Here is a 17146-nt window from a genome sequence, read left to right on the forward strand (position 1 = left end):
TTTCCAGTCAAGACACAATAAACCCAAGGCAAGTCTTGCTGGCTTTCCCTGTCTTACAGATTCCTCCATCAAGGATAAGGGAGGGTTCAAGATGGAGTGCTGGGGGCAATTGGCCCATTTTGACATTTCATAGACCAATGGGGGAGAACACTAATTTGTATGATGGCTTTGTCAGTATTCTCAGTCACTGTCCAAGAATGCTTTTTGGCTTCAGACTGACACAGAGGAAAGGCAATAAATATAAAACACAGCAATGTCTTATTTGTTCCAATTGTCAAGATGACAGGAGAATCCTGTTCCCACATAGAGCAGGAACCCAGAACTTAGAGGCTGTGACAAAATCCAGATTAACTATCTGAACTGGAAAACACATCAGATTTTTTTTCTGACACAGAGTAAATTTGATTTTAACGAATACAAGCTTTGTCAGTTAAATTATAGAGTAGATACTTCCCATGAATTACAGGAGCTAATGAAATGGATATGTTTAAAGCACATAATGAGATGAAAGCATTCAAAAATATTATAACAGCAAAGGTGAATTAAAGCAGACAATAGTTCGCTCTTTTTCACCGCATGGTGACTATACCAGGTTAAGCAAATGTGCAGTAGAAGAAGAACAGACACAATCAAGGCTGTTTGGCTCAGGCCTGGTCAAGCCTTTGCTGGTGTGGTATTCAGTATTGGCAAAGAACTGATTCTAAAATCTACAAGAAATCTTTTACCAAGAAGGAAGCTGCCCCTTTGCTCTCAGTGAGACTAAGTGAAATATGTTGGAAGTACCACCTCGTAGGGCCTTCACATACCTCTGGCAAGCACACTGTAACGTGATTTCTGACATACAACAAAGAGTTGAACATGTCATGCTATAGGACACTTTCCATTCTCACCCCTTCACTTCGTAGCAAGAGAGCTCATGTTTGCATTTCCGTAAGAAAGAAAGCCAAGGATAGAATGCAGGTGTCTGATTTATTCTTTAATATTCACGTATGAACAGCTATGTGTGCTACTCAAAAAGTCCTCATTCACTTCACTCAGTTACTTCCCATTCCTATTCCTTTTATGTTATTCACACAAACATTTAATGTACTTAAAAAAAAATAACTAGGTCAAATTCCGTGCAACGTGCTCAAGTAAAAACTGAAACCACAGCTTCAGATAGAGAAAAAGATTTAAAATAGAACCCATCACATGATTTAAAAAAATTAAATGTAACTGAAATGTGTATAGTTTTTTAAAGGGGATATAAGTACAATACATCTTGAAGGTTTTTTAGTCTTCTAGATTCTTCTGTGAAATAGGAGTCTTGTCTCTAAGTACCTGTTAACTTTGATTTGCTTCAGGTTTTTTTTTTTCTATTTATTTATTTATTTAACCTTAAGATGTGGCTTTTGTGACAGGAAAATGCAGACTAAGCCTCTTGATAAAAATCAGTAGTGTGGAGATGGAAGAAAAAAAATACTGATTTTTTTTTTTTTTTGGCTTGAGAGTGTTGGCATAGAGCAATGTACTGTTTTTGCCTAAGCAGCTCCTTTGAATATCAGGGTGCGCTTTAGGGTGGCAAAGGGCCTTTGTAAACCTGTCTTGTTGCTTTTCAAGTCACGGTACCTCTTTAATTTGTCCACGTCAAGTATATACTATTTCTGGTAGTATTTTTCAGATGTTCTTTTAAAATTGTAAACATTCCAGGAAGTCAGTGAGCAACCGGTACTATTTCATAAGCTTGTAAATACTTGCACAGAGCCCCCCCCCCCCCCTTTGAAGCTCTTGGGTCTCTACATGAAAAGCTAAAAATTCATCTCAACCTGAATTCCAGAGAACTCTGGCTTCAGAGGAAATAAAAGGAAGGCCATCCTTAAGGCTCTCTCATGCCTCTCACTAAGATCATCATGTCTTATGTCCCTAGAGCCTGAACTTGGGAAGGATCATAGGAAATACAAGGTTGTGTGCACAGGAAATATAAGGTTGTTTGCTAAGAGGAAAAGAAGGAAAAATGGAAGTGACATATAGAGCCTTGGAGTTACACAAACCCAAGGCTTGTGGGTTACAAATCAAAGCAATGAAAGAGTTCACAGTGAGAATGAGACGCCCCAAGTCTTCAAACACAACAGAGCACCATCCTGAAGATTTCTCAACCTGTACCACTGTGCCTGGATGGGGGAGTTACTGGCTGTCTTTTTACCTGCTAACTATGAGTTCTTTCATCAACAGTACTGATGTCTTAAAATACAGCTGTCAGTGTGGGAGACAGAAAGAGAGCATGTACATAAAGTTACCTTGCCTTATTGGTATCCCTGCTTACATGAAAACATCAACACAGTGGTGTTTTAAAGAAAGTCTTTAAAAAGTCCCTTGACCTCTGAAGAACATCCCATGGATACATTAACCAGTTAGGACAAGCCAGAGTATTTAAAACTATGTTGGTAATTATGAAGTTCGGTATGCAATTGAAAATTATTTTGTGATACTGAAAAAAACATGTAAGTTTAAAAAGTACTAAACATTTCCTCATACACACCATAAATTTGCCCTCTATATAGGATGTGAGAAAACCAGACTACAGTGATTAAAATAAAATTTAAAAAAAAGGGGGGGGGTTGGAGAAGAAAATCCAAGTGTCAAAGTTTAACCTCAACTGTTAAGGAGGGCAAATAATAATATTCATTTTAGCTTCCACAGGCAGGAATAATTAAAACGACAGGAGGCAAGGCTAGGCATCTATACATAATCAACAGCCCATACTTCAATTCTACGTCCTAACTTCCAGTCTATTCATATGTGGACTTTGACGATCTCTGGGAGAACACACCTGTTTATACAGGCCACGTGCCCATGACGGAACATGTAGATACAGAGTATTACATTACAATCCACACAGACTAAAGCAGAGCTGCTTTGCACTAGCTTAAAGGAAAAAAATCATCACAGCTTCTAATGAGGGACTACTACACATCACAACAACGCTCAACTATGAACAGCATTGACTAAAGCTCAGTGCGCCTGTAGCTCCGTTGTTCCCATCCCTTCAGTGCAGGGCGGTCAGCAACCTGCTGTAACATTCAGTTCTCTGAAGCTGTCTAATACGTGAGGAAACTGAACGCTCATATAAATTTTAAGCTCAGCTGTAATTTTATTTAAGTAGGAGAACTCACACAGGCTTCCAATTTCTCTTCATACCTAAGGGGAGGCTTGTGTTTGCTCGATCGTTTTCTACTGGAGGAGCCACTTGCCATGGTCACAGTGGTTACACCGGCTGTGGTGATTAGTCACTGCCAGCCTGCCTGGGTTTAGATTCACCTGTGAGAGGTGCTCCTGGCCGTAGCTGAGAGGATGCTTCCAGGGAGGATTAACTTAGGGAAGTCCTGCCCTCAGTGTGGGTGGCATCATCCCAAGTGGGAATTCTGGATGGAATAAAAGGAGCCAATGGAGAAAGCAAGAACACGGACAGTCCCTAACAAGCAGAAGCCAAAACGGATCTTTCCACCCCAATCGTGTTCATGTCACAAACTTTGATGGAAAGTAACTCATGCATACATTAATCAGCGTTTATGGCTTTTCAGGTTAGTCCTGGATTACTGCAGATTCGCTTACATCAAATTTTAGCATTCATCTCATCGCCTCTTTCTAATACAGATTTCAGTAAAAAGTGAAGTTCCGCTGTGTATCACCTACTTTTTCCCATTGTGATTTTCTAATTCATTGTAATTCTTTGCTTCATTTCTGTCTCACCTAACAATTGAGATGCAATGGAAATAAGTGTCTGGGACAGTCTTGGGTGTCTCCCCTCTCCCCCAAACTGCTATTTACCTCAGGGCCTTGGTTAGTATATACCATATAATCCATGCTCAAAAAACACCCCTAAAATAAATGAGCATTATGCATTAAAGGGAAAAATAAGAATAACAATCTTTTCATAATCTCCAATCCTCCAAGTAATCAAAACTATAAAGGATCTCTATTACAGTTAGAGAAGATAGAATTGATACTAATTTCAGGATCTATGCTTTAAAGAAATTTTGCTGTAAATCACAAATACATAATTGAATTAAAGAAAAAATGCAAACCCATAATTAGTGACACGTGTTACAGATTGGTTTCCTATATATACCATTATCAGATTTAAAAGAAACGAGTACTCCCTGAAGAAGCAAGAAGTCAGACAAGGCAATTTGCTTAAAGGCCAACAAGTGACAGAACACTTCTCAATTCCTTTCCTTCACCAATATTGGCATTGCATATACTTTAGACAAGACACTGTCCTGGCTCTTTATATACTTTACATGTTATATTCAATTTTTCCATGAGGATTTTGGTCAGACACTGACGAAAAGAACTAGTCTGGGCAAGGACTATCCTAATAGCTTGTGAGAGTAGCAGGAAAATAATAGTCTTTGCCTTACGTTTTAGCAAAGAAAGCATAATAATGGAAAACAACTTTATATTTTTCATCATTGTATCATGTAGCACTACTCAAAACTACTTTTCGCAGAAAATTCCGTGAGGTTACTTTTAGTTGGCAAGAAAATGTAGACAAAAACAAACAAACAAACAAACAAACAAACAAACCAAACCCCTAGAGGAACTGTCCCAAGTAATACAGATGCTAATCATTACAAGTTGGAGGTGAAGCCAGGTGGGTTTGGCTGCAGAATGCCTAGACTTTATCTCTCTACTATATTACTTCAGTATTAACTGTGGTGAACAGCCAGACTGTGGAGAGACTTTTCAGTCATCTAAAGCATGTGGATAGAATTTAGGGGACTGGAGGGCATCAGGTGAGGTACTGTTACTTGTGTCTGAAGAACTGATAGGCAAGAGTAGAGACACTATAAACAGGAGCCGTGGGAGAACAGGTGAAACACGACAGAACTCACAAGACAGGGAGTTAGAACTTCGGGGGCTTGCCAGTGGGTTCAATAGAAGATGTAAGAAGATTGGATTCCTGTATAAGTTGCACTACACTTCTCAAGCAGGTAACCAGGTGGTATTTTCTGCTAGAGAAAGCTTTGAAGAAGAGGCAAATCTGGAAAGAGAGATGTTGTGACAATTGTATTTTCGGGAGATGGACACAGTCTCTATCCCACAAGCTCTTGTACATGTGTATAACCAAGCAGGGGAGCTTCCTGTAATGTTTTCATCCGCTACAAAGAAAAGCTCTTTTGATGAGGGGTGGTGCAAGATTTAGAATGCAATTAAGGGATTGTGCTGACTTGGTAAAGCGACAGTGGTAGGTTCTTGTCTACAGTCTGTGCCCTCACTAGCCTCAGGTAGTTGGCGAGGTTTCCTGGAGCAGGCGTGACTTCCCTCCTGTTGAGATGGCCTTTAAGTCCAATTAAGACAGCTGTTGGTTGCTGCTATGGTAGGAGTGCCATTACTGCATCCTTAGGCTCTCTTGCCACGCTGGTCCAGGTTGTGGTTCATAGGCCTCACAGCTGGACAGGACTGTTGCTTCCCTCCTTTGGAAGCTTGCATACTACTCTCTGGTGGTATGGGAACTAGATCAGCAGACAGGAGGCTTTCGGGTCAGACATGGCTCAAACAACCAGGGACCTTTGTCCTGTGTGTGCAGTGACTTCAGCAAAAGGAACGTAAAAAAAACTTTAGTCCCTCAGAGACAACCTAGGGCAACAGCAATAGGCTGTATCTTTTCGGAAATCACTTGGACTACCCTGATCAAACACTCAAATGGAGGTTGCTCGTGCTTGATAGCATGGGTCTGTTAGATAGTCAACGGCTGTTTTGGGGAGCTTTGTCAGCCAAGAGATATAACTTCATTTAATACACACGCACACACATGGTATATGTACATACATACACTTGTATGTATTATACAGGAAAACAGCAATTGTACCCAATGCAACTGGACTGTGGTAGAGACCAGCTCCAACAGGTACATCTTCAATACAACTTCTGGACCTAATCCTCACAGAACAGCTCAGAAGGGGGTGTAAGGGCCAGGGGACCTCCAGGAGGCCATGTCTCCTGGAAATGGCTGCATAAACAAGACAGGAACAATGGCAGTATCAGCAGACATACTGATGTGGAAGGGGGAAAATGCCAAGGGGTCCCACCCCTAGACATAGAACCATAGGCAACTACCAACTGCTGAGAGAGGGGAAGAATCAGCTTCTTCTGGAGAAGAGACCCCTCCAACTGCTTATCTTATACAAAGTGGTTGGTCTTGAAATCATGTACACACAAACAACAAAAAATGGACACACACACACACATATATATATATCACACATACATGTTTTACATATATATGTGCATGTACACATATGTAACAACAATAAAAAGAGGCCATCGATTTGAGAGGGAGAAACGGGAAACATGGAAGAGATTGGAGAGAGGGAGCAAAGGAGGGGTTGGAGGGCAGAAAGGGAACAGATGATGTAATTATAGTTTAATTAAGATATATTAAAAAAAAACCGACACTCTTATAAAAACATGAGTTGCTTAACTTAAAAAAAAAAAAGCGAAGCTTAATTCCTGCTTAACTTAAAACAAAGTTTAAAGTTCCCTTAAAAGGAAAGGAAGCTTAAGACCCCTTACTGTGAAGCTGGGATGACCTCAGCTGTTCGTGGTGGTGGGGATTGAACCAGGGTCTCAGGATGTACCCTGGGCAAGCTCTGTCTCTCAGTCAAGTCACTTGACTTGCCAATGTGCTAGAATGTCTGATGCTAAGTTGGAAGAAGCCCTGTGCTTCTGTGTAGGTCAATGAGAATGAGGCCCCGTGGGATGTTCTTCCTTAGAATGAGCTACTGCCTTCTGAGAAACCTAAACCGCATGCAAGGGCTGTGTTCAGATGTTCCTTCCCACAGCCACAGCAGAGCTGAGCATGAGTAAATATATAACATCAGCTGCTAGCCAGTTGAGTGAGCACTCTTGGACTTCCGGCTTAATGGAGCCTTCAGGCAGCCTCAGACATCTGGAGGCAATTGCATGAGAAGTCCCAGCCAAGAAATATATGAACTGCCTAGACAACTGGCAGAATTGCAAGAGATGAAAAACGGTTTCTGTAAACTAGTGAACTTTGGTATGGCTTCTTATGCAGTACTAGAAAACCTAAGCAGTTGATGCGCTCAGATTTTTAACGCTTGGAATTTGCTAAGCTAAGAAGATGCTCAGGTGGAAATGCTCCAGAGAAGCGCTGATTGTTTTTTTTTGTAGTTCCTGTCTGGAGCTAAGGAATGCAACCTAGGATGCACTTACTGATGGAGTCAGAGTTACATGTAACTAAAGATGTACAGACAAGATCAAGTGTAGTTATACCATGACAGAGCAGGGTCCTGAGAAATTGCGGTGTTTGGTGAGCAGGTGAAAGGCAGTGAGCCAGATCAACAAATAGTTGTAGCTACTAAAAACGGAATAAAGACCTGGCCAGTGTGGTACTATCCATGCCGTGGAAATGAATACTTCAGGTAAGATTTTTAAAAAAATATATATAGAGATGTCAAATATGAGAAAAAGGAAAGAACATTTACGGGTACAATTGGCAGCAGTTGGATACCTGAAAATCGTGAGTGTCAACGAGTGGTGGCGACAGAGGACAGCCATGTAAACGAAATATGGCAGAAACAGGACTGCCATAGACTCACATAAAAGGTGAGATGTGGATTCAGAAAATCTACATGCTATGCTTCAGAAGCTGCCTGTAAGGAACGAAGAGAGTGGTAGGGTGGAGATGAAAGAGAAGGATGAGGTCAAGGGGTTTTATTTTTCATGAAATATAAGAAACAGTGGAATGTTCATATGATGACTGGAAAGTATCAGCATACTAGGGGGATTTCTTTTTGTTATTACTTTTAAATTATGCATACGTGCGTGGTGAGTCTGTGTGTGCCCATAAGTTCAGCTGCCTTCAGAGGCCAGAGGCCTGGAGCTAGTTACAACTGGTTGTGAGCTGCCTGATAGGGGTGCTGGGAATGGATCTTGGCACAGATGCAAGAGCAATACCTGCTCTTAACCACTGAGGCAGCTCTCCACTCCCGTACTGGAGAGATTTTAAAGATGGAAGATAGGATCAAGAGTGTTCAAGAGCAAACTTGAATGGTGGGAAGATGGTGAAAGGATGGGTTCCCAAACATGCAGTGCGATGGTGCACATGGACTATGAAATTAGCAGAGTCTAAAATCACCCAGCAGACAAGTCTCTGAGCTAGCTGAAGTGGGAATACCGACATTAAATGCTAGGTGCCAACGTTCGTTTCTGTCTGCTTCCCGACTAAGGACGCAACGCCATCAGTTGCCTTAGGCGCCTCACACCGCACCTTTCCCAGTAAGATGGACTGTCCCCGTCAAACTGTGAGCCAGAACAAACACTCCTCTTTTTAAGTTGTCTTCGTTTGCTATTTTGTTCCAACAGTGAGAAAAGTAACTAACAGATGTATGAATCGAGATTTGCTTATAGGAACCCAAGAGGATGCGCTCTGGAGGTCTCTATTTTCTATTTTTCTGTTTAACAGAATGCAAGGTGGGGTCTGGGGCGGGGGAGGACGATCTGAAACAACTGTTGGGAAATACGGAGGGCAGAAGACTGCAAGGAAACTATAGTGGGGCCCCAGGCTGCTGCAGTTGGTAAGCCAAGAGCTAAGGGTTCTTAGTTCCTTTTTACCCATGAAGAAATCAAGGCTCAGAAGGTTAAGTAACTAGTTATAAAGTAAGTGAGTTAAGGGGCTAGCATCTGAGAATAGTCCTGTGTAATTGTTTCCAGTACATTAGGCTAAATGAATCTGTTAGTCCAGGGAGTAATTTTAGTTTCTAGAAGGAAGCTCTTTCAGATCCAAACTTTTAATCCTACCTTTTTATTCACTTTGTCCATATCTATCAGTGTGGCCAGACCCCACATTTCTGCTAGACCATCTCTGCAATTTTCAGCCAAAAAAAGTGTTAGCAATCATGAGTAAAGAATAACACTGCAACGTGGAGTTCCCGTTTAGATAGTAATCGCTTTTGAGAAGCTTTGGTGCAAGACCAAGGGTAGGCAGGAAGATTATGGAGCCATTAGCACAGTGACTGTTTCTTGAATGATGCTTACAAAATACAGACGAAATAGGACCACAGAAGTAAGAGTATTACATTTCAAAACCGGGAAGTCATCTTCTCGTTATGCTTAGCACAGTTAATTATTGTAAGTTTTGTGCCAGATTTTAAGGCTTCTTCCAAGGGTTGTTGTCCATGAATTTTCAAAGAGATAACTGGTCTGGACAGTTCAGAAATCTAAAGTGGTGGGTGACGGGTCACGGATATTGCAAATTGACCACAGAAGTCTTTTTTGAAGAAGTTGATTGCTGGTTCCTCCATCCTTACAGAGTCTCCCCCCTGCACCACTGAAGAACTAAACAGCAAGAGTCTCTACTTGATAAACAGAAGAGATTACTCTTTACAATACGGGGACTGTTGGCTTCATTTGAGAAATAATAGAGTAGACAAGTGACTTGTTTAGATCACCTTGTCAACAAAGTCTGAGCTAACACACGGTCTTTGTTCCCCCCCCCATCTGAAATTTCCATAAACATCTGTTCTGTTGGGAGGCGGGTGGGCCAGTTCTCTGGTGGACCACTACCACCTACTTTGGGAGAGAGTTCTTTCTACAGCGAGGAAGAGTTACCGTGTATAGCTTATGCCCTGGGACTCCGGTGGCACGGTGTTAACTCTGTGTCTGCCGAGGGAAGCAGTATTTGAAACTTTAGTTCTCCATAAACTAAGAAATCATTTTATAATTAATAATTACTGGGGAAAATATAATAAAACACAATAGAAAGCACCAGAGCATATTTGTCAATGTAAAGACAGACATTAATTCAACAATGTCATTTATTTATAACACACACGTGCATGGGTGTGCTTGATTGATGAACACATATCCACTGATATTATGGTCAACGGGTTTAGTAACTGTTTTCAGGGATCGCCCAGAGAGCTATATTTTATAGAAACTGTATTCCTAGGGCGTGCTTCTAACGCTCTGGAGCTTACAGGATCCCAGATAGTCTATTTTAGGGTTATTCTGCATTTCCTTGCGAATCTGAACAACCATTCACTTTGCTCACTGTACCAAAGTAAATGAGCAGAGGAACTCAGATTTGAGCATGTACTTATGTGCACTGAGAAATGCTGATATGAGCTCATATCTCTTGGAAAAGAAATGTCAGCAGCCATAACTGAATCTGGAATGAGCATCTTTTTTTGGCCCTCAGCTTTCTCAGGACCCCACATTTGAGTGCGGTGACAGTAATTAGCTACAGTGTCTTCATATTAATAACAACAGGTTTGGATATTATCCATCAACCAAAGGTCCACGAAAAAACACGGAATTCTTCAGAATTATGATCTGTTGTCTGTGCAAATAATCCCTTCAGTAATTAGTAAGTACTGTTTGACTAGCTTTGTCATGATCATCCACTTTAAGAGACAGTCTCAATTTCAGTCAACAAACAAACAAACAAACAAACAGATCTTAATTTTTGTGTAGTTTCTTGATCTGTTTACACATGGTGCCAATGTGTAAAAATACATAGCAGTAATGCTAATTAAAGTTTATACTGTAAGAAATGTGGTACTTGCAGTTTCAGTTAGAAAAAAAATTTCTTCTCTGCCATTAGCCCACTGTAGAGTGAGGCCCTGTGGTGACATGGCAGATACCAGATCATAGTTCTTTGTATAAACAATTCCATACGGGAGGGTATTTCCTAGTACTGTGAAAAACGGAAAGTATAAAATTCCTTAGTCTCCTTAAGGTGCTGAAGTCATAGAGCAGTGGTTCTCAACTTCCTAATGCTGTGATCGTTTAACATAGTTCCTCATGCTGTGATGACCCCCAACTGTAAAATTACTTTGGTTGCTGTTACGAATTATAATGTAAATATCTGATGAGGGTCATTTCGACCCCCAAAGGCATCAGGACCCACATGTGGAAAGCCACGTATCACTGGTTAGGTAAAAGATGAAAGGCTAATGAATGAGAGTACGTTCAAAGCCCCAGCCCGCCAGTAAAGGAGAGTATAAGAAGCTGCTAATTAAAGAGCCACTGGCTCTGCTCTAGTCTCGCAAAGAACTGAGGCATTTGACATGGAAATCCTGGTGGTAAAATGCAGTGCAAATGCCCTGGGGAGGAAGCAGAGGAAGAAGAGCCAAGGAAACCCCTTAAAGCAAATAATTCTTCACATGATAGAGACAGAAATGTCTGACAGGTTGCCCAAGACATAACTTATCAGCACTTCCTTCAAAGCGTCAGAGGAGATCAGTACCAAGGCATGTGCCTACACACACACTAGCATGAAACTATGAGCAACAGAGGCTTATGTAGGCATAGGTCCAGTTGGAGGGGTTTATATTGGAAAAACAAAGTACAGCATTCTCTAGCCACTTAAATTCCATTTTTGTTCAGAGACTACTGATTGAGAAGTCTGTGTTACCTCCAAGTGCAAACTCTAAAAGGTTTGGAGGAAGGGGAACCGGGGTAAAGGTCAGTAAGTTATAATCCTCAAATGTGGCTTATATTTAAAAGTGTTTCTAATGAGATCAGTATGGTGTCCCAACTCCACGTACAAGCCCAATTAAGAAAACTTAATACACGCCAGGTACCACGAGAGATGACATTCTGAACTGTAGTCTACTTGTCTACTGAAAACAGAACTCAGTACACGCCTGTAAGAGTGAATGGCAGAAGAGCCAAATCGTCAGCCCTCCTCGAAGGCAGACAATTATATTATTCAGAATGTAATAAAGGTGTGGATTTTCAACTTCTCAAATAAATGAATAAAAATACTCACGAGCAGACAACATCTCCCACCTCCAAACCTTTCTTCTGTCCCACATGAGCTGAAGGCAAGCATGCTTAAAACCAAGTTTATGGAGAATGACGGAAAAAGAAAAGACAGGCTCCGCGTTTCTCTCTCTTACCATTGTCGCCAGAAGGTAACGAGACAGTGTTTGTTGGCATGGCGTCAGAATTCACTTTTCCATTCTCAAATGTGTCATTTTCAGTCTGCTGTAAGTGCCAATTGAGGCCAAATAGATGCATTGCTGGGGGGGAAAGCATAGAAGTTGTTTAAAGGTCTGCTGTTCCAAACTCCAAAAGCAAGTGCTTAGCATGTTTATAACAAGACTCGTATGTAAAGTTCAAATTTCCATCTTCTGAAATAACAGGGATAACCGCGCAATACGAATTATAAACAAAATTCCTCAGACACATGCAATCTACGTAGAAATGCTGTGCACAATGACAGCACTTCAATAATGATTGAGTATAACTCAGTTAACTGGTACCAGGAAGGCCTTAAGCATGAAACACTATTGACTGTGGTTTGTCTGTGTTCCACATTGTAAGAAAGCTGTATAAGTCTCTGAAGCAGAATTCACCAAATCTTCTTGACCCTGGCTCATCTGAAGGTTTAGCCGTTACAATTGTTCCATGTTCTCTACAACCAGGATCTTTTCCATTGGATTGTGGTCAAAAGCAAAAAGCAAAAAAAAAAAAAAAAACTTGTTTCACAGAGGAACTTGACAGCATGTGGCATGGTCAGAGTAGACTGAGGTGTGCAAGTCAGAAGGGCAACATTTAATCTCTCTCTTTTTGTTTTTGCCACACAGCCCTGTTCTAGAACTCACTACACAGACTGTACTGTCCTTGAGCATTCTGGAGTTATAGGTGTGCGCCACCACATCTGGCTAAAAGTGCAACACTTGAAATTGAGATGAATCGATTTTGAATGCACCTATCAGATAACTCATGTGAGGAATCGATTTTGAATGCACCTTTCAGATAACTCATGTGAGGTTCTCAAGTGGGAATGATAGCAATTTTATGTATTTATAAGGCATTTATAAATACACATTTATTAAATATTTGTGTTTATCACTGTTCCTTATTTAAAATATTTAGAAAAGGTAACTAGAGAACTGTTATATGATTGTGAGTATATACATTCACTATAAATTAATTTTTAATATATTATTTTTATGAATTTGTCTAAAATATTTAGAAGATACGTCACTGGCGTATTAACCATTGACAATGACTAGACATTTACCTCCACTCTAAGAGCATGGTTTAGAAACAATTTTCTCAGGAAGGCTGCATAGTCACAAGGACATCCAATGATGGCCACATTAGCATATTGCAAAAGAGAACTTTGTTCTGACATTTTGATCATTATGTACATTGGAATTTACAAGTGATCTGAAAAAAGACAGGTGTTTCCAGAAACCAGCTCAGAGGTAGTGTGATCATTGCCCCTGAAAAAGAACTGTTGTTAAATACCCAAATAATATAGTAAGAAAAACAAATAAACCAGGGCAAAGGGATGTACTCAGGCTTTTGTTCAAGCCTTAGCCTAGTGTTTAATCTTTGAAAATTTGATGCTATGTATTACGTTTACTTAAAAATGAACCATGCCTAGCTTATTTAGTTGATGTTAAGAATTCTCAATAGAGTATATGAAGCATAGTTGGCATTCAGCAGAACGTTTTCTCACATGTAAGTATTTCATTTCTGTACTCTAGATTCCAGATCATGAAAGCATTTGGTGCTGCCTAACCAGACCATGTACCTTTCAGTAAACATCGCCTTTAACTACAAAGCTGCCAACTCACTAAAAAATCCACCTTATCATTCAAGATGGTGGAAACTGGGAGAAGGCTATCCAGACTGTGTTGATGTCTTTGTTTTAAAGGCCTCTGTTTTCAAATTATATGTATGTGTGTGTATTCGTGTGTCTGCACATGTATGGGTTATCTCTAGACCCCGAAAGAGGACACTGGACCCTCTGGAGCTGGAGTAATAAGAGATATGAACTGTCTGACATGGTTTGGGGTTAAGTTTAGAGCTAAGGATACCTTAGTACATTCATTTCAATAATTACCTGGTAAATCAATGAAGTAAAATGAGCAAAAATTCCAACTTCTGAAAAATTCAAATCTAAGAAAACACTTTTGCAGGTAAGATAGCAATTTATTAAAAAAAAGTAAATATAAAATAAATCTTAAATGGATAAGTATGAAGAGCATATTATTAATTAATAAATGACTCCTTCAGTATAACACATGAAAGTAGCTCAGTGCTAGCCTGTTATTATTATATATGATAAATGGGATGTTTTAAAATGTCAATAATTTCAGGATGTTGTTATCAGTACCACATCCTGTTAATAACATGATGAAAATGTATAATATAAGTAAAAAAAAACCACAGTGATGTCTACATTGCACGTGTGTAATAAATATATAAACACATACGCCTCGTTTAAATTATGTTCTTCCAGGGGTTCTGTTTAAACTCTGATTTTCATGGATTAAGATATAGACTTTAGAATTTTTGAATTTATAAGTCGTCATCTTACAAGGGGGTATATCTTCATATGTCATTTTGCATTAAATTACATAGTGTGTGAGCAGCAAAATGTCAGGAGCTTTCTAAACATTTATCGCTTCACACACTCTTCAAGGTTTTACATACTTCAGCAATTTCCGAAGAAAATAATGGGAGCTGGTTCGGCAGCTGGTAAAGGGTTGACAGGCATACTCTACCCCCAAAACAATCAATACAGACTGTCGCTGGCTCTGAATGGCTTGCTTTTGGAGTTTTCAACTTTCCAAGGGTACAAAACCTACATAAGCTATAGCAGAGACCAGGGGCTGATTTTTGGGATCTCTGGTCTTTCCTTGGACTGGTAATATGAGGTGGGATTCTTTTTCACAATGTTTGGCGGGGTCACTGGCCTCCACATTGCTTTCACTCGAGGACCACGATTCATGGACAGGCTCTCCAGGACACTCCATTGCTAAGCTGGGGCAGGCGCTTTGGTAGGTGACCTGTACTCAGTGCATTCTGACATCTGATGTTTTAAAAATCTCCAGTGGGCTTACTGGGATAGAGACCGCTACTTGTATTCCACAGGGTCAGCTTCCTCTGAGAAATGACTTGTCACTGTCATGTTCTAATAGTAAAAAAAAAAAGGATAAATATTAAATTTTCTCTTGAATGGTAGATCTGATCACATTATTCGTTTTTACTAGACTTTGAAGGGTAGAGATAATCTATGGGACTGTGCACGGATATTAAATGTTGAAAAGTGATAGGATGTTTGTGTTAGGAGAGTCACTTTATTGTTTGCCAGATGGCTAACAGCTTTATTACTTACACACACATGCATGCACGCACGCACAATCATTACATAAATATCAATAGGATGGGATTCAGGTTCCACTTGAGATGCTGACTAATGAACATCCCACCCAGTAACACCACACCTTGCTTAATATCTCACTGAAAACAGAAGACAATGAGTCCTTTGGCCTTAGGATATCACCTGCTTTAAAATGGGCATTGTCCGGTATTTAATGAGCTCTGGCACTTATAGACCTCAAACTATACATATATCTATATGTGGGGTTAATGAGAGAGAAGAGAGGGGCAGGCAGCAGACTCCAAAAGTCAAAAGTGTCCAAGAAATAACTAAGCAGGGGCATAATAAAACTACAGGGGACACATTGGCAGACAAATAGAGGAAAAATTAGCCCAATAAAATATATCTGCAAATAAAGATGAGTGACTTCAGTTCTTCAATCCTGAACTGGAAAGCAGATCTGAACCCATGGGAAAGTATTTGCTGTATTCTCTATGGGCCCATGCTCACTCTCTCTAAGCCTTCCCCTTAAGCACTGCTATCTTCTAGGCTACCTGCTACACTCTGTCAGAGAGATCCAGAAAAACGGCACACACAGAGCATGGCTGCAGAAGAGAATTGGACTCTTAGGTCATGTTTAGTGCAAATCCCGGGTGTCAGGAAGGAAATAATATGATCAAGAAAATCCACGTAACTATGTGAGTTGACTGCCAGCCCATGGCCTCCCAAACTGCCTGTAGTCTGAAAGTATGATTTGTCTTGGCAAGGGGTGGGGAAACCTAATGCCTATGTGAACTTCTGGGAAGACCATAAAATGTTACAAGTTATGGAAAACAGTACAGCAATCCCTCAAAAAGACAAAACAAAAACAGAGTGACTGGGTGACCCGGCTCTTGTTACATCTCAAAGGTTGTGAAAGTTGAAGCTGAGATCTCAGAGCTAATTGCACAGCCCTGTCTAAACCAGCACTGGTCCTAACAATTGGGAGAGGATATCATGTCCTTTATATTGATGGACACAGATAAAGAAGTATGGGCACATCATGCAGCCTGAATATTTTTCAGCCTTAAACGGAGAGAATCCTGCTGTATATACCTATAGGTGAAATGCGAAGACCTATGCTGAGTGTAATACGCTACATGCAAAAGGGCAAATACTGGTCCACTCATGCACCACCTGAGAATTGCTTCTATATGTTGGCTGTGTGCTCCTGTGCTTGTTTGCACGGGTGGTGGCACACGTGGAGGCTCTAAATTGGCACCAGGTTCTTTCTCAGTCCCTCTCCACTTCACATACAGAGACAAGATTTCTCAGTTGAGCCCAGATCTTGCATATTGGCTCGGCATTCGAGCTAGCCGGGCCCGCCCCCTGGATCCACTTTCTGACCCTAAGGTTGGCGGGGGGGGGGGGGTTACAGCAGCACCCACACTTCCTGGGGATTTGAACTCTGATCCTCACATTTGCATTGCAAGCCATCTCCTTAGACCATGGGGTGTGTATAATGCAACCCCTTCGGTGGCCATGAGCTCTCTTGAATTGCCTCAGCCAGCAGCCTCTTTTGAGAATCATTCTCTACACGCCAGAGGTATTTGTCCGTGTTAGCCATTGCCTTAGCCTCCTCTGGCAATTCGCCTGTTCCCCCGCCACCCCTCATCCCCAGCACTCTGACTGTTGTTTCTCAGCTGGCCTTCACAATCCCTGCGTGAGTGTTCTGACAGGCTACTACACAACAGAGTGTCTCTGCTCTGGTCCCTTGGAGCCTTTTGACCGTTTTCAACCATGAAATGTGGCCAGAGTCCGGGTGTAATATTCCTAAACAAAGCTTCAAGAGTACCTATGTAATCTGTAACATCCATGGAAGCAATCATAGAGGCATGCCGATTAGTGAGTGCTGTTAGCGTGGGGCCTGGAGTGGGCGCCATCAGTACACCGCACACGTACGTAAGCAAAAAAAAAAAGCCGGCGTGTGAGGCGACTGTAGTGGGATACGTCTGAGATGGCTCTAAATAATCCCTG

General features: G+C 40.9%; 1 protein-coding gene across 1 annotated transcript in view; it reads right to left on the reverse strand.

The window, feature by feature from the left end:
- Tenm3 (teneurin transmembrane protein 3) overlaps nt 1–17146 on the reverse strand; it is a 436338-nt gene that overhangs the window by 122201 nt on the left and 296991 nt on the right. Inside the window, exon 5 of the mRNA XM_055593562.1 lies at nt 11907–12029. Coding sequence (XP_055449537.1) covers nt 11907–12029 — 123 coding nt within the window. The remainder of the gene's footprint in view (nt 1–11906; nt 12030–17146) is intronic.

The sequence above is a fragment of the Psammomys obesus genome, unplaced genomic scaffold, assembly GCF_907164565.1.
Source record: "Psammomys obesus unplaced genomic scaffold, mPsaObe1.curated_primary_1811, whole genome shotgun sequence".
Classification (NCBI taxonomy): Eukaryota; Metazoa; Chordata; class Mammalia; order Rodentia; family Muridae; genus Psammomys; species Psammomys obesus.